This window comes from Cyprinus carpio, chromosome A22 (genome assembly GCF_018340385.1).
Source record: "Cyprinus carpio isolate SPL01 chromosome A22, ASM1834038v1, whole genome shotgun sequence".
NCBI lineage: Eukaryota > Metazoa > Chordata > Actinopteri > Cypriniformes > Cyprinidae > Cyprinus > Cyprinus carpio.
Window position 1 is genome coordinate 2,699,250 of NC_056593.1, and position 18,960 is coordinate 2,718,209.

Here is an 18,960-nt window from a genome sequence, read left to right on the forward strand (position 1 = left end):
TCATTATCAAAGTTGGAAACGGTTCTGCTGCTTAATATATTTTTTCAGAACATGTGATGCTTTTTTAGGATACTTTGATGAATAAAAAGTTAAAAAAAAAAAAGAAGCTATGTTATTAAAATATAAATATTTTGTAATAACAATATACACTACTGGTCAGTAATTTGAGGTCAGTCATTTTTTTTTTCTTTGGGGTCAGTAAAATAAAATCAATACTTTTATTCAGCAAGGATGTGTTAAATTGATAAAAAGTGATAGTAAAGAAAATATATTATTAGAATATATATTATTAGATTTTTTTTTTTTTTTTTGAATAAATGCAGTTCTTTTTTAAACCTTTTATTCATCATCTATATTAGACAGCAGAACTGTTTCCAACACTCATAATAAATCAGAATATTAGAATGATTTCTAAATGATCATGTGATAGACTGGATGTTACATGTGACACTGAAGGCTGGAGTTATGATGCTGAAAATTCAGCTTTGCATCACATGAATAAATTATTTTTTTAAAGTATATTCAAATAGAAAACTTTTATTTTAAGTTGTAATAATATTTCACAATATTACTGTTTTTTTCTGTATTATTGATCAAATAAATGCAGGCTTGATGAGCAGAAGAGACTTCTTTCAAAAACATTAAAAATAGTAATGTTTCCAAACTTTTGACCTGTACTGTATATAGCTATATATATATACATATATATAAAATTTGTTTGCTTATTGTATTTATGTGCAATTTTTCAAAAGGGAATTTTAATGCCATACAAAAAATGTCGCACACATTACACACAAACCACTTGCCTGTGAAATAGTGAAAGAAGTAATCCCTCAGGTAGATTGCATATTTTCTTGCCTAGCTGGATGTTGTGCTCATGATAATCATGTTGTTTGCATTCACCGAAAACTGATTTGCCAAAATCAAAACACGGACGGTGAAGGGAATTGCAGGCAGCGCGAGTCCCGCTAGCTGTGAACCGGGAACGACCGGGTGGCAGAAGATTCCCCTTCCTCGAATGTGTTAACAAATGAAATGGTGATTTGTGCAAAACAAATGATTACTTATCAGTTAAGAATTTGTTATTTGCATGGTCTGGTAGTCATATGGCATATGACTGCAAATAGGGAACAGACTACGTTCTGTATAACTTTCATACAGAATGCTTTGATGAATTATATAACTTTACCAGTGCCAGCTAACTTGTTATTACAATTGGATTAGCTGCCAGAAATGTGGAGAGATGTCAGAATCAACAAACATCAATGCGATTATAAATCAGATTAGTATTATGTTGTCAGAGTGGATATGAAGCAATGCAGGTAACATAACGTTAGGCTGTTTAATTTGCTAGTGGCTGGCTAGTTAATGTTAACTGATTATAAAGCTGTCATTTGCCTTGCTAGGAGTTAATATTTTGCTATCTACCTTACCCATCTTTAAATATTTGCATTTAAATGCGAGTTCAACCATCATTTACTACAGGATACCAAGGCAGATCCCACAGTATCTGTGGTGTCTAATGGGAAAACAAAGCCAGAACGCAGTAACTTCACTTACTGTGGTTTGCCTTGGTATTAGTTTGCATTTTGTAGTTACTGCAATTTTGACACTCTCATTTCTCTGAAATGGGACAAAATTGAACCAGGAGACTTTGTCACAAGACAGAACAGATGTCACAAAGCCCATTTTTAGGACTTAACTCAATTTTGACCAGATGTGTAGTTACTGTGCTTTCATCAGGTGCCCAATTTAGAAAAAAAGAAAAGAAGAAGAAGAGAAATGAGCAAAAGTTAAAGGTATGCAACTATGTTCTCTCTGTATGATTATTACGGTATCCATGTCATGAATGAAGGGCTAATGTTAACTCTTAATTTTGTTAGCCTTTTTGCTATGATGCTTGCTATGCTTATACAACAATAATTTGGTTTTAACTCAACAAACACGAGATCTAATTTAAGCATAATATTGTGCTTTGCAACAAAACTGTCACAAGTTGAGTCATTATTTATTTCCATCAGTTTGGTTAACGTTAGACCCTATAATTAGCCAACGGAATTTTCAAATCTGTGTAATTATAATTTAAATCGGATTAACTGTCAAACTGTATTTCATAAACCGACATCTCAGACATTATGTCAAAACGTTATGGGGTTTCAAATCAAAAAATGACTTTCTGTTACAGAACAGGGCATTGATTTCATACATGTGCACTGTAGAGGACTATATGACTTAAATCATGTTTATCAGGCATTTTGGGAGACAGTGAATACGGAAATAAATTATACATCAATATTCCTATGAAATATTAGATATTATTATTAAAATGTTGCCAATTATTACACTTCTTTTTTCATTAAATGTTGCTCCAAGAGCACATTAATTCGAAGGAGGTCTCGCCCAGGGTGTTATTCAATGTAGAACGGCCACTACACAGCTGAACCAATTTTCTTAATTTCTGAATATGTCCACATGTAAACCAAATACAAACACACACATAGCTGTGAAAAGAAGATAGAAATCATAGGCAGGATCAAATACACATTATGAAAACCTGAGGTGCACACAAAGGGTTAGCAAGTCACAGAGCAGGAAGTTCTTACAGATCATTTGGACTGATTTACCTTTGACCCATTTAAACAATGTCACATGAGCAGTGACAGAAGTATTTTTTTTTTTTTGTTATCTAAATATTTGTTAAAAGAATATTCTAAGTTTTATACAACGAGAGCTCAACTGCATCCAGCTGTCGATTTCTTCTCAGAAAATAATACTGACCCGTCGTATAAAACAGGCTACCAAATTCTGCATTAAAATGATAAGATGAGAATGAAATCACACTGCAAATGTTCCTCAGGAGTTTAATTATGTTTCTCTGAAGTCTGGAAGAATCAAATATTTAACAGGAACTTTTTTCAGAAGTATATTTTATTAAATGTGTGTATCCCTTCACATTCTCTGGTTGATGGTGGACAAAATCAGACTTGTGATATTGGTTCATACAACACTTCAATAAACAAGAAGTTAATATCGCATACTTTACATTTAGTTATTTTGCTCTCTCTGAAATTAGCTCCAAGATGAGCCAAAATAGTTGTGTGTCCGAACAAACACACGACTGCAGTGTTTGGTTAGTGAATCAATGTGGTTGATCGAGTCGGTTGAATCATCTAATGTAGAAAATACTGCACTGTTTTATTATAGTATATTATATTATACTGCATACAACAGTTAGTTCTTTTTGTCAGTGATTGGCGCTTTCAAAAAGCTTCGAAACCTTTGCTAATCATTTCTTTTAAACCAGTATCAAACTGCCAAAGTATGGTGATAATGATCTCTGTGAACTCATGACCTATCTGATTTAGGAATAGTTTAAATTTTTAAACATTTTTAATGACGCATTTGTACAATAAATCCAAGAGTAGTAGTTCATAGTCTCTTATTGGCCTGTGTAGCCAAGCCCTCCATAAAACAAACAAGCCTTGTACATTAATAAAATAAAAAAAGCATACATAAATATATTTAATGGGATTTAATGGTTGTTAACTGCATTGACCACACTTTCAATAAAACATTGCTAATGGGTCTGTAAAATGTGTTTTTTCTGTGTTTTTTGTTGCATTTACACAGTTTTGACCAGCAGGTGTCACCATCGTGAGTAGTTTATAGTGCTTCGAAACAGTGAATCATTTTCAACTGATTCAAAGTTACTCCAGTAGGTGGCGGGAACTTTGTCTTAATGAGCGAGTCATTCAGCTGGTAAGGAATATCATCCTATAAATCAAATGACCTTAATTCTTAAGCTAAATGTGCATACATACTTTAACAGAAACTGCAGGTGGCTCTACAAAATGAGGTCAGTCTATCAGCGCACTGGACACACTGACAAAACTCTTCACTTTTGGGATGATTTTAACAGCGGGTGCTTCCAGTAGTATCTGGAGCCTTTCTCTCACACAGATTAGATCTGTAACTAGATTACAGACAAACTGGTGCTGATTGAATCACCCAGACGTGTTTGTGTGAGTAATATTTGTAAAAAAAAAAAAAAAAAAAAAAAAAAAAAGGTTATGTAGTGGGGCGTGTTGTCACGCACAGTATGGGAAATATTAAATATTATCTGTAAAAGCCACCTTTCACAACACATCTGTTTTTAAAATGAATTATGGATGATTTAATGGCAAACATAATTGATGAATCAGCAAAATACAGAGGCATAAAAAGTTTTGCCCAATAGAAATGATAAAAAATGCACTGTGTGATTGTACTAGTAATTAATTAAAATGTGCAGTTTATAAATTAACATTTATAAATTATATTACCTACTTATAGATAGCATATAATGTGACAACTTGACATTTATAACATTCCAAATTCAACCTTTCTTCATAGTTCAAAGTTCTTATAAAAAAAAAAGTGTTTAAAAAAAAAAAAAGATTTTCTGATTATAAATCATGGCAGCTAAACAATAAAAAGGCATAACCTTTAAAGTCATTTTTAGAGAAGACTAAGACCTAACTGAAGAATCATTCATATAGGTTATAATGTCTCTAAATGTTTCATTTCCAACTGTCCTACTAATCATCAGCACTCCACATGTTTACAAAGGATGACAAAAACCCTTTTCACTTCCAGTGATGAGAAGAATACTGGCGCCAGGCCTCAGATCCAGCCCATCACCTCCCACCCATTCTCCATGACCTCTAATTATGTCATGCGAAAAGAGCCGTGTCCCATTGAAAACCTCGCTTAATCAAACCCAATTAATTCCGCTCGCTTCCCGTATTATCCCCTTCGAGGAACGCGTCATCCCCATCAGCCTGTTAAGTTCAGCCTGCGCCGTGTCGAGGGAGCAAAATAATAGATTATGCAATTAATTGAGTCGTTAGAGACTTAATTGTTCTTAATGAATACAGTAACTCTGTGGGGGGTGTCCTGTGATGCAGAGCGTCAGGATTTTCCCTCGATAACTGCATGATCACTCAGCAAAATATGCTGTTTTACCTTGTGTTTTCATGTTATAGCTCACAGGAACCACAAATAATTATTTGTCATTGCTGATATTAGATGATATTATGACCATTTTAAATCTAGTTCATCAAACTGAAGTCATGAAAGCACGCCCAGGCCAGATTTCACAAAATTAAATTGAAATCCAATAGAATACCAATGGGATTCACATTATATCAAATTACTGTATACAGTAATTATTCAACATTTTTATTAGTATTAAAATGATCTTATATTAAAGACAGCACAATAAATTCTTCCCTAATACGTAAATACAATAATATATTAGTATTATATGAATTATATAACGTTGTATAATTTTAATAGTCACTGTTTTTTCACATTACAGTAAGGAGAGATATTTCGGCATTATAATAGAAATAATAATATTCAATTATTAATGGTGCAACAAAGTCTTAAATTTCTTCATGCAAATATTCTACAGTACTTTTAAACTCTACTTTAGAAAAAGATGCTGTTCAATATTACTACCTGATACCAATATTGTTACCGTTATATTCTACATCTGTAATCACAGTGTGTATATATTCATGTTTTAATGTCCACATTCTTATTCATTCTGATTCATTCCTATAGTAGATTACATGGTAATCTGAGAAGCACAGAGGAAATCATCTTAGTATCTTAGTTAGTATATTAGGTCTTAGTTTTTGTATTTTGTTTTTTTATTTTAGTGATTTGTGGAATATTTTTCCAGTCAGTTCATGATGAGACATTTTTAGCAGATGATCTTGAGAAAAACTTTATGCATTCATACAATTTTGAAAGTTTCAGTCCTGGATGACATGTCAGCCTGACAGCTTTAAGCTTTACTTTCAAATTTAGTCAAAACACAACTGTGTTATTAAAGCATCTAACCTACTAAAAAACTGAACGTGAGATTATAAAACAGACCTTGAACACAACAGACTGACCCACATTCAAAGCATGAGAGTGGAAAAACAGCACATTTCCCTCAGCCTGGCGAACAAAGCTTTTCGCAGTGGATGAACTGCTGCTTTCCCATGATTCCTTTGTGCCAGTCCAGCTGAACGCATGCCTACCCACAACCCAGCCGCCCGTCTGCCAAGATGTGCAGCGGTCAGTGGCTGCTCGGTCTCAGCCCGGCCACTAATCCTCACACTGAACTCATCCTGGCCTGCGGGAAAAAGCTCTAATTGGGGGATTTTCTCCATCATTAACCTTGATGAGCAGCCTTCCCACCCTTGATCACTGCAAAGTTCAGTCACAGTACTAATATGTTTTTCTATGTATAGCATTTGCAACAGCAAAACAGATGCTAAGGGCTGATTATTCCCACAATTCCAATGTCTTATTCAACCTGTTTAACATTAGCATTACTACACAAGTGTTCAGAATGATTGTGTGGTTCCTAGGGTTAGTTAGTTTTAGAACATTACTATGTGCTTCCTAGAAAATCGCCGTGTGATAGCAGAACGTTTATGTAGCTTGTTGCTACAATATGTGATTTTAGTTTGTTACTGGTGGTTGCCAAGGTGTTGCTATGCAGCTTAAGTGTTCAGTATGTTTTTTAGCATGTTGCTATGCAGTTGCTAGGTTGTTCTTGTTAGTTAGTTTTGGTACATTACTATGTTGTAGTGGAGTGTTTGTTTGTTTTTTGGTAGAACTACATTATGTGGTTCTACATTGTTCTTGGAGGTTGCTAAGGTGTTGCTATGCATTATCTAAAGTGTTTGGGTAGTTATGCTGCAATGCAATTGATCGGTTGTTCTAAGTTAGTTTTATCACATTACTATATGATTCTTAAAATTTGGCTGTGTGTTAGCGGAGGGCTTTTGTAGCATGTTGCTACAATATGTGATTTTTACATTGTTCATGTGGTTGCCAAGGTGTTGCAATGCAGTAGTTAAAGTGTTCAATATGGTTTTAGCATGTTGCTATGCGGTTGCTAGGGTTTTCGAAGTTAGTTTCAGTCTATTACTATGCGGTTCCTAGGATATTGTTATGTGTTAGTGGAGTGTTTTTTGCAGAACTGTAATATATGGTTCTAGGTTTTCCTTGGTGGTGGCCAAGGTGTTGCTATGCATTATCTAAACTCTTCTGAGTGTTATGTTATGCGGTTGCTAGGTTATTTTAAGGTTTTTTTTTTTGTTTTTGTTTTTTTGGTAGAACTACAGTATATGGTTCTAGGTTGTTCTTGGTGGTTACTTTTAAAAGTAATGCATTACAATATTGCATTATTCCGTAAATAAGTGACTAATTACACCATTTATTTACTTTTTATGGAAAATAATGCATTACGTTACACTTTGTCATATGGGCTGGTCTTGCTTATTTGTTTTTTTAATAAAAAAAAATAAGTGACTATATTTTTGGCAACTGTAAAGGCCCTTTTGCACTAAAAGTGAAATTAATAAGCCTAAAGTTGAAGGAAGTGCCTCTGCACCTCACTCCTGATTTCTCTCAACACACAACGGACAGGACTGGTGTCTGTCAATAAATGGACAGTAAAGTAACTTGCATTATGTATTTGTTTGGTAAGTAAGTTGGGTTTTTTTTTGTGTTTTTAAGTGTTGTGTTTTTTTTTTTTTTTTTTTTGGAAATATTATGTTTTTAGAGATTTTGTATTTTTTGTTGTGTTTTAACAAAGAGTGTTTTTTATGGATTAGCAAAAGTTTGGAGTGCTTTATATCAAGTTAGGGTGTGGTTGGTGGTTGCTAACTATCTTCCCCTCGGCTTGTGTCCTTGTTTAAAGTCTATAGAATTTTTGTCTCTTTATTTATCCCCCTAAATGTAAAATGTGGACCAAAGCTAGTCCACACCTTCTGCACTGTGGTAATCGTCATATGAAACTGTACAACACGAAAGAACCCACGTTCACACCCCTTTGCTCTTTTCCCAGCACATGTTTTTTTGGGGCCCCAGATGGCCCCCATAGTGTTCCATCTGTCCGAGAGCATTGCTCACACATCGTGAATACAGCCGAGCACCAGGCACTCTGAACATGTGCCTGAACATGTGCCATGTGCCAGCGTCAGGAGGCAATTAGGGAACAGCGGACCCTGGGGCCAATGCCCCCTCCAGGGGCCAGGCTGATTGACTGGAACCTCATCTTCCTAACAGGCTGGCTCGGTGCCACAGGTCAGGAGAAACAGAGACAGGAGGGGGTTTTGAAATAGACAGTCTTTCCTATAGTTCAACCAGAGACTTAGACTTCCAAACAACCTTCCCAGGAATGGACGAGTCGACAGCAAATCTCTGAGAAACTAGATTTGTTTATTCTTAAGAACGTTTGTGGACATTCATTTCTCTGCTTTATTTAAAGGTAATCGTAAAAACATCTAGGACACATTACAAATGTGATTCAAATTTATCATGTTTTGTTTGGAAAAATAATATAATAATTTTTTTTATTAATGATTGTTGTATTGTTGTTTTATTTTTTTTTTTTTGTTATTTATTCTGTGTGTGTAATTTATATATTAGATTCAGATTGTAAACTAACATTTTGCCCAAAGGGCCTCATAACAGAACTGTGGGAAGCAACATTAAACAAAAAAACAACTGGCTTATACAGTTCAATCAACTGTATATATTCATAACATCTACAAACTCTTCGTCCTTGATATCTTTATACAGCTAATCTTAAAACATTATTAGTAAGCATAGTTTGTTCAAATGAGTAATTCAATCAATTTTAAAGTTTAATACCTTTCCTGACAGGAGTCAATATCTAGCTGTCCATAACTTTGTTAGTCAAACACAACTACACATGATTTATTGCTACAAAAACTCTGGCAACATGAACTGAGTGAGTTTCCTTTCAAAAATAAGCAGCGAATCCCACTTGCGTGTTTGTGGGACATGACATTGGTCCTTTGAAGCCAGGTCTGTTTTGAAGGTTAATTATTCTCTGAGTCATCATAAAGTGAGACTTAAAGCACAATGATGGTGTTTTATCTAAAAAACCTTCTGATCTTGATTGGAGTCTTAAAGTGACAGTCTCTGACAGTCTTTCCCTCTAAAAAAGCTGAAACAAAAAGATCAGACTTACATCAACTGGCCCAAACAAAGGGGGAGTCAGGAAAGGATGATGGCATAGTTTCCCCTTCTGTTCTTCTGCACGTACAGGAGATGGGTCTGCCAATAAGCATTTGCCTCTAATGAACACTGAGGCGTATAAACTTTTCCCCCAAAACCAATAATTTCTGTCCCTTTGCCTTGCCTTTGTGATCAAACAGAGGGGTTTGGATAAAATCAGCTGCCTGTCTAAGAGGTCTTTTCTAACCGCTGACCATATTTATCTTTTGTTTAAACCAAAAACATCTGGTCCTTCAGGAGGAAGTGTGAATTTGCAGACAGAGTTCATGTGATGCAAAACACGCCCTCATATTCACATTTCAGTAACTCTGGTTTTAGAAACCACTCCAAAACCAATCAAACCTGTTAGGACAGTGAAAGAAATAAAACATGCCAATGTGTGCGTTACAAATACATATATGAAACAGAATGTTTTTCCTCATCCAGACTCAACAGTTGATTGGAAGGTTTTTTTTTTTTTATATCCAGTTGCAAAAAAATAAATAAATGGCACACAAGTCATTTAGCGCCTACATTTCGCTGGCACAACCTTTTCTGACCTGGAGAATAAGATAACCATCCAATACAAGAAACATGGTTCTTGAGTAGCCTTCAGTACCAATTAGTAACCAAGAAATATGAAGGCCCGCAGCTAAAGAGAGATGTACCCTGTCTTAGCACATGGGTGGCCAGGTTTTGTCCATGTACTGGATGTGTTCCTTAGCTTTCATCCTCAATGTGGCAATGCTTGAACTGCGCTGATCTACGTCCTCCAGAGGGTATTTGTCAGTGAAGGGTGAAGGGCATTGGTATGGAGGCGGCGCCATGGGCTGCATGCTTTGGGCCATGGGTTGGGGTGGGCTAAGGAAACCATGATTGGCATAGCCCACTTGTAGTCCTTGTGTAGGACCCATGAACCCTGGGATGCTGTGCACTGGAGTGGCACTGGATAGAGGGGAGGGCAGCCAAGGATCAAGGGGCAGCGAGTTGTTCATGTGGCCCACAGTGGGGTGCATTGGAGGGCGGTTGAAGGAGAGCATGGGGGAGTCATGGAGTTTCATAGTGCTGGCGTCTATTTTCTCCTGTCGCCTCCATTTGGCTCTCCGATTCTGGAACCAAACCTGGGCAAACACAGACACCTCAAATGATCAACGTGTTATGGCAATCCTAAGCCAGTAAGATGGTGTTTCACAAAAAGCATCTGTGCTATCAAACTACTTGTTTCCCAAACTTACTGGGAAACAACCAAAGTTGGATTTAAGTCATGGATGATCTTTAGAAACCCTACTGAAAATACAGTCTGAAATCAGTATGAATTCTGGTTAGTGCTGCTTGGTCTTCTCGATGAAGCTGCTTGAACATATTGGTCTTGCAGAATAAGCTGGTTCTTGTTAACGAATGTGGCCTTGCTGGTTAAGAAGTTTAAACAAGTTGGTTTCAGCAAGTGATTGAGCCACCAGGTGAGGAGAAACCAGAACTCCAGCATCTCACGGTATGGGATCAGCATACCAGTTCCCGAAACACAGCGTACACTGGAGAGTGGTTTTATCAACACGGTATGATCTCCTCTGAAACTGATACTTTTAATTTCATAAAGAGATTGAAACACACCTGCACTCGAACTTCAGGGAGGTTGACTTTCATGGCCAGCTCCTCTCGGCTGTAAACATCAGGGTAGTGGGACTTCTCGAAGGCTCGCTCAAGCTCGTGGAGCTGGTACGTAGTGAAGGTTGTGCGGTTGCGGCGGTGCTTTTTCTTGGGTTGCTCTGTATCGGCTGAATCTGGAGACTTGCTGTCACTCTCAATGGACTTCCGCAGATCGCCCAACTCCCCGTCACACTTATTGGAGAATATGTCAGAATCTAAAGCCGAAGGTGACAGAAGAACATAAAACATAACTTGAGAGTCCATATTAGACAGACTTCAACATGATGTTTCAACAGAACTGCACTATGAACATATTGCAAGATTGCAATCCTACTGGAGCAACCTGGGGTTAAGAGTCATAAGGAAACAAAGTTTTTTGGAATTGAACAAGCAACCTTGATGTTACCAATCCTGATTCTTGACCACTAACACAACACAACCATTTCACATTGAAGTAAAATTAAGTAGATGCCTAATATGATCTCTGTTATTTACGGATGGTAAATATGGACTGCATGTAATTCATTACTGATATGGTATTTCCAAAACCGAGATTCTAATCCCATAATACTCCTGGCAAAAATCTCTTGTAATAAACAGGCTCAGACTAGGGCAGTTTTATTGTCACTGATGGTAGGCATGGCTTTCACTGAAGGTTTCCCATCCCATAATCCAAGCAGAAACAGATGTAGCCTGTTAATTCCACTGATAGTTTCCCCGTAAACCAGGCCCTAATCTACCTAAGGGCTTCGTTTGATTCTACCCCATGTCCTCAACATAAGGTTATGTTTCTAGGAAAAGCTTTACCTGGGTGAACTGGAAAGATCTACTGGCAGTTGGCAAGCTAATTCAGTTAATTCCATTAAAATACTGGTCATCAGGGCAAGTGGATTTGTGCACTGCACTCACAAGATGAGTTGATATACTCCTTAAGTTGTTGCTGTCCAATTGTAAACAAGCTCAGCACACGTGCTGACTGAACAAGTGAACATTAACAATAGCTGCAATGTTATGTACATGCGAGACAAATAACTGTTAACATTAAATTGGTGATAGTATCGTGAAGCCCAACTAGTAGAGCATGGTGCAAAATTACAGGATAGATTCTGCAGACTATTTTTCACATTTTCAGTGCTGAAAATCTACAGAAATCTGCAAAAACTATTAAAAGATGTTAATTGTGTTACACATCAATAATAGCAGTACACTTATATCTGTTAGCATTTTTATTAGTAATAAAATGGTGTAGGTTCTACTAGTAACTGAAATGCTGCAGGTTCAATTCCAATTAAGATCAACCAATGACCTGGACTGTGAAGTGAACCCTTATCATTACTGTGTCCTTGAGGACACTTAACTGCAGATTTAAGCTTCCTGGGGTGACTGTCCTTGCAATCAGCACACGGTAAGTTCACACTTTGGGAGAAGTGTATGCTAATGAACATAGACATTCTGACTATCTGAATACACTTCTCCATAGTGGAAATAATAACTCTAATAATGCATAATATCTCAATTTAGGTTTGTTAGAATGGCTAACACAGAAAACAAAGCAAGAAAACACCTCATTTTGGCGATATTAGAATAAAGCTTTAATGATCAGACAGGAACAAGCTTTCTGGGTTAGCGGAGCTAGCATCATTAACATGCAATAGACTGAACTTACACAATCAAGGGTCAATCCTGGTTCAAGGATCAGCACACCGCCTGTCAGATTCAAGACAGCCCAATAAAAACGCTCAGACTTGCTGGCAACTCGCTTCAAATGAGGACAATCGATCTCAAAGGCTTAAACCATTCAAAGGATCTTGTCTCGTCTGAGTCAAAATAACAGACTTGTCTCTTGTCATGGCTCATGCAAGACATTCTCTCATCACAGGACTAAGAAGCAAAATGAATTATAAGCCCAACGGGAAAAAAAATGGTGCAGAATGGAAAAATGATTATGTCGGCATGCAATCTTGTTTAAGATTGGAGCAGATTATGGGAATTCCACAAGGGGATGAGAACCAGGGATGAGCCCCATTGCCAAATTATTTTCAGGTTTGAAAGGACCTTGTAAAGACATGAAAATGTGATCGCTCTACACATCTAGACTCAATTTAGCCTGGCATATCACCACTGCCAAAAAACATCCCATAAAAACAAGATCTTTTTATAATTGCAAGAGTTTCTCATATATATATATATATATAAACAAGAAGACTGAATGCTCAACAAATGGATGTCCCAGTTCTTGTCAACCAAAGTCTGAGACGTCAACCATTTCTCAAGGTTCTTCCAAGACCAAATTATCTGAGCTATCCTATCCTAATGCATGTTAAAGAATCTTCTACAATTTCACTAAGGAATTTTAGGTGAAACATCTGAGGCAACATTGACGTGAGTCAAAGGCACAATGAAAGAACAACTTCTTAGCAAAACAATCATCCTTAAGGAGTGTCCATCTTCCTGCAATCCATAGTGTTAATGGCACTTTAACAGAATGTATCAAGGTAACCATGCCATCGGTTTTGTAAGTTATGTAAAAAAGAGGCGTCTGACTTTCGTTTAGGTCTCTTAAGGTGACACTTGATGCTAATGCCCTGGCAAGCTGCCACTGTCAACTTAAAATCAACAGAAGGGCTCAGAATAAGAACTGTAGTCTGTGTCTGCGTCTGGGCTTTAGTAAAAGTGTGTCTTAAAGTATTAAATAACCATCCTATGAGGCTAGTCTGGGAGTGATTGCAAGAAACACTTGATATTTGACCCATGAAGAACTCACCGTGAAATGTAGGTTGCTCCGAACCATCCCTGAGGGGTGGCAGATGCCCGTAGGGATGTACCCGCTGTTCCTGCTTCCCTGGATCTCCAAGACTTTCATCTCCAACTTTGTGTGCTACAGCATTGCCTCCAGGGTTGAGCAAAGGATCCTGGTCTTTGTTGAAGCCCAGGATGACATCTATGCTGTGGACACGAGTGCACACCGCCGCGCCCCCTGCTTTGACCATCTCGTGGAAGTTACTGGGCGAAAGACAACTGTCATCCACCATGTTCATCGTGTCCAGTGACAAATGCATTCGAAGGCTGGGATGGGGCCCTACAGCTGATAAAACCACTTGATCTGATGGAGGAATCCAAAACAGATTGATTTTACCTGGTTGGAGTCATCAAAGAGAGACTAAAATTAACAAGTGCATTAAATAATGTTTTAGAAGCCAAGTTCTTCACATTTCAGCTCAAATTCTTCATTAATATTAGTGTCATTACTATGAATATTTATAGTTAGAATAAATAAGCTATTCTCCAGGTATTAATGGTTTGTCTAAGCAAGTATAGATAAGCTCATCTACTTCTATTTTTACACATACTGTAATATAAAAATGTAAACATTATTCTATTGTTATTGTTTTTTTGTTTTGTCTAGTATAGTTTAGCTCATCTACTATATATACATATATGATATATATATAATATATATATATATATATATATATATTATATATATATCATCCCCAATTAATAAACATCCAAGCCATATAATGACACAATCTTTTTTTAATGTGTTTTGACATCAAAAAGAATAAAAATCAAAAAGTGCACCAAAAAACTTCAGATCGATTACTTCATTAACATGAGTTTATTAGTGTCTTAATGAGCTCTCATGTGCATCAATATTTATAGTTTAGTAGGCTAAAATAAGCTCTACTAACTATTATCTACCTTTACAGATAATGTAAAAAAAGTTAAAAAGGCAAACATATGCAAAATTTGTAAATGTCCCATTATATAACAACACAATATAATGTCTGCATTCTCAGAAAACCAGATTATTTTGGCATATGACATACAGACATTTATATTAACATTAACATAACATTTATATTTATAATATACTGATAATCTGACAAATGTGGAATTAATACATACACAATTCAGATTTAAATAACATCTAAACCCTTAAAACTGACTTATATAAAAAATAATTTAGATTGTTAAATATGAAAATAAATTACAATTTTTATAAACAAATGTTTATTAATGTATTATATACATATTATTAAATATGAAATATTATTATATAAACATCTTATTTATTACATGTATATAATAGCATATATAAATAGTATAGCAATTATATATTTTGCAATATGTAATATCATGTATATTATCAAAACCCAAGAATGACATATAATTGAAGTGTGCTTTGGAAGAAAGTTTCCTCAGCACAGATTGACCGCAGCATGGGACGTACCTCTGACACGAGATGCTCTGTGCTCTTTCCGTCTCCAGTCTGACCCGCATCCACCTGTTTCTCCCTGCAGCGGGTCACATGCGGGCGATGAGCACGCCTCCGTCTGCTACTGTACAACCCGACCGACCTCAACTGCTCTCTCTTTTTTAATCATATATATATACAAATGTGCAGAGGTTTTCTAGTGTGTTTTGTTGTGGAGAGAGATGTTGTGTGTGTGTGTGTGTGTGTGTCTTTTGAGGGGGGAAATAATAGCAGAGGATTACAGGAGCTCATTCATTGGGACTGCTTCCCCCTTAAGAATGATTGACAGACGGTTTCTGCTCAAGTAATTGCTCTAAATCGAGCTTGAATTCACCCCACAGGAGGGGGGCGACACTAATGAAGCTGTTTCTCCTTCCTCTTAGAAAATTCACTTGTTTTAGTGACAATAGGATGAACTGAAAGTTTTCACAAAGATCTTTCACAAGAAAGCTGTTACTCACATAAATACAAAGAGAAAGAGAATACAAAGATATACAAAGAGCGTGTTTCCAAAGAGAAAGTAGTTATACTTGAAAATGATAGAGCCTTAACAAAATAAACAAATATTCAATCTTATATAAATAATAAATTATAAATGTATTATCATACATTTTTCTTATACATAATATTGCATAAAATATTTTTATTTTAAATATTTGTACTTTTTAAACATGCTAAATAAATGTATAAATAATGTGATCAACGATTAATACAATTTACAATGATTATAAATTGCAAAAAATATATATATATCAAATGTAAATAGTTGCATATATTGACAAGATGACACACAGAGCACATTTTGGCATGAACTGCAGGCTTCACAGAAGGTATTACAGTAAATACTCAATACTATCACCTGCAGAACAATTAGCCAAGTAGTTAAAGCAAACGACATGAGCACAGACTCTTTTATAAACTCATTAAAGAGTTAACCCAGGCAAACTCACGAGAGATCGGTGCTTATTAAGAGATATGACCTCGGAACAAGATTAACTCGCTCACTTTCAAATGAATCCATGTAAACGATCTTACTGCGTCCATTAACATGACTGTAGTAAATTAGAGAAGATGTGTTTTGTGTGTAAAGTACAGTATATAATTTTTATTTTATATTAAAATTGCAATAGTTGATTTGATTTGGTTTATCTTGTCTTTAGTTATTTATTGTTTCATCTTAGTATGTATGACTCAATTTTTGGGAGAAGTCTTCATCTTTGAAGGGCTGATGGAGGTTAATCAGCGACACCTCCAATGAAGCTAAAGACACTAAAGATTTCCTCTGACTTCAATGTATTATTTAAGGGTTAGTTCAGCCAAAAATCTAAATTAATGTCATAAATGACTCACCCTCATGTCGTTCCAAACCCGTAAGACCTCCGTTCATCTTCAGAACACAGTTTAAGATATTTTAAGATTTAGTCCAAGAGCTTTCTGTCCCTCCATTGAGAATGTATGTACGGTATACTGTCCACGTCCAGAAAGGTAATAAAAAAACATCTTCAAAGTAGTCCATGTGACATCAGAGGGTCCGTTAGAATTTATGTGAAGCGTCTCGAAAATACATTTTGCTCCAAAAATAAAGACTTTATTCCGCTTTTCTTCTCTTTCCGGGTCTGTTGTGAACACGACTGCTGTGACTGTTGACGTACGACGCTGCTGACGGTTGTTCTCTGGGGCGCCCAATAACAAAGCTAACACTTCAGCAGCGGCGTTACGTCAGCGGCGTCACTGCAGTGTTGTTGAACGCGCTCACAACAAACCCGGAAGAGAAAGAAAATCCTGAATAAAGTCGTAATTTTTTTTTTTTTTTTTTTGGAGCAAAATGTATTTTCGATGCTTCAATAAATTCTAAACGGACCCTATGATGTCACATGGACTACTTTGATGATGTTTTTATTACCTTTCTGGACGTGGACAGTATTCCGTACATACATTCTCAATGGAGGGACAGAAAAGCTCTCGGACTAAATCTAAAACTATCTTTAAAACTGTGTTCCGAAGATGAACGGAGGTCTCACGGGTTTGGAACGACATGAGGGGTGAGAGTAATGACTATGAAATTTTGATTTTTGGCTTGAACTAACCCTCTTCAATGAAGTCTTAAGATACTTTGAAGAAGCTCACCTAATGTATTTGTTTAGGGTCATTGTTAGTGTACAGAAGTGAGACGAGATATGAAGAGTAAAGATATGGTCTGAAATTTTGGTTAATAGACTGCATGAAATATGTCTTCCAAACAACCTCTCGGATCTCACTGAAATCTACAATCCCTTGGCTCAGCCAAACGTTACAGCCAGTGCAAGTGGCCAAACCCAGCCAACATGAATGACCTCCAGGAAAGATTGACTTTAACCATATGTTTGCTTATATGTTGCAAGACAGATGTCTCTTGTGAGCAAGAGTCAATCCTCAAAGGACAAAGTTGGATATAGGAAGTACCTGGAAAGCTTGGAGTTTCATCGTACAGCTGCATCTCACGTGCATGAGATCTCTGTTGGCTCATGAGGCATTTGAGGATAATGGTAGTTCCTAGAAAGAAATGGGATTAAAGGGATCATTATGTGGATTTTTTATCATGGCTAATTGTCAGTTCTAACTGTTAGAACTCTCCTGATTGAGGATAATGGTGGGCGATCTCATTAGAAGTCTCGTGATGCGTCTTCTTCTTCTTGCTTTATGGTGGATCGCAGACTTATAAATGCATTACTGCCACCTATCTCTCAAATGGACCACTGATACTTCAAATTGAGATTGTAGATAGTGTGTTAATGGTCCATTTGAGAGATAGGTGGCGGTAATGCATTTATAAGTCTGCGATCCCCCATAAAGCAAGAAGAAGAAGAAAAGGAGAGGTTCTAACAGTTCAGACATTGCGTGAATCAGAGGTAAAAAACGATATAAATACTGTTCAGTTTCTTGCACAGACTGATCGTTTTGTGTCTTTACACATCAGTGTTTTGTCATGAGCCAACAGGGTTTAATTTGGGTTTTGTTTGTGTATGTTTTTTTTTTAGTTTTATTGTATGTTTTAACCATGATTCCCACCCACTTACATTATAAGACTGACAGACTGCAACAGTTTGAGTTAAAAATCTTGGTTTGTGTTCTACTGAAGAAACAAAGTCACCTACATCTTGGATGCCCTGGGGGTAAGCAGATAAACATCAAATTTTCATTTTTGGGTGAACTATCCCTTTAATAAAGTTTTTTGCACAAAAAAAAATATTATTTTTAACCCTCACTCTCACCCTCCATCTAAAAATGATCAGTTTTTAAGGGGCGGGTCCTTTAAGGCTCGTCAGTAATCAGCCAATGTTTGATTGGCTAATATCATTGCATACGCAACAGTTTCAACGGCATTTACAGACAAAGCATTATGAAATCATTTACTTACGGGACTCTCCATACATGTGAACTCTCCATTGTATTGTGCCTTGTAAGTTACAAAACAAAATGCTCCGAACAAACATGTAATCCTCCAATACAATCTGGGATGCCATTAAAAATAAACCATCCACTTGTTACTGACACTGAGATCTTTCTGAAGTCTGTTCAGAGGCATTAACGAGCTGCATCAAAGCAAATGTTCTTTCACTCTTCTATTTGTCCTATTGTCGACAAACTCATTAAGTGCATGGACTATGTCAGAAAGTGAAGGTGCATCTGTGTACTGTATCAAAGTCCCTTTAAGACATGTCACTCGGTGGCCATCTTTGAAACGCCTTTCAGGCATGCAAGTGTAGCTCCTATCTCTTTGAATGGGGAAACATAAAATTCTCCAAAACTGTTCACTAAGCTTACGATTAAATTTTTTTGACAACAACTGTCTCATAAATGTTGTTGTTTTATTTTTTGCTCAAATAGTGTTTTTAAAAAATGTATAATTCAGGCTAGACCAACCAGTGCGCATGCACAGTTATAAGTGCATGTGTCCGAACACTGACTGTTTCTTTAGCAACCAGGACTTCTTACGGCAGCTG

At 36.5% G+C, this 18,960-nt stretch overlaps 1 protein-coding gene across 2 annotated transcripts; it reads right to left on the reverse strand.

Moving 5' to 3' along the window:
* Positions 1–8,480: 8,480 nt before the first annotated feature.
* Positions 8,481–15,092, reverse strand: rx1 (retinal homeobox gene 1). Of its 2 annotated transcripts, none has more exons than XM_042711664.1 (4): positions 14,954–15,092; positions 13,484–13,822; positions 10,684–10,934; positions 8,481–10,193 (listed from the first exon to the last, which is right to left on the reverse strand). In XM_042711664.1, exons 2-4 carry the CDS (start codon positions 13,776–13,778, stop codon positions 9,747–9,749), a joined length of 993 nt encoding a protein of 330 aa, XP_042567598.1. In that variant the 5' UTR covers positions 13,779–13,822; positions 14,954–15,092; the 3' UTR covers positions 8,481–9,746. The 2 variants fall into 2 exon arrangements, with proteins under 2 accessions (XP_042567598.1, XP_042567597.1); XM_042711663.1 differs by having other exon boundaries at positions 13,484–13,855.
* Positions 15,093–18,960: the final 3,868 nt, after the last annotated feature.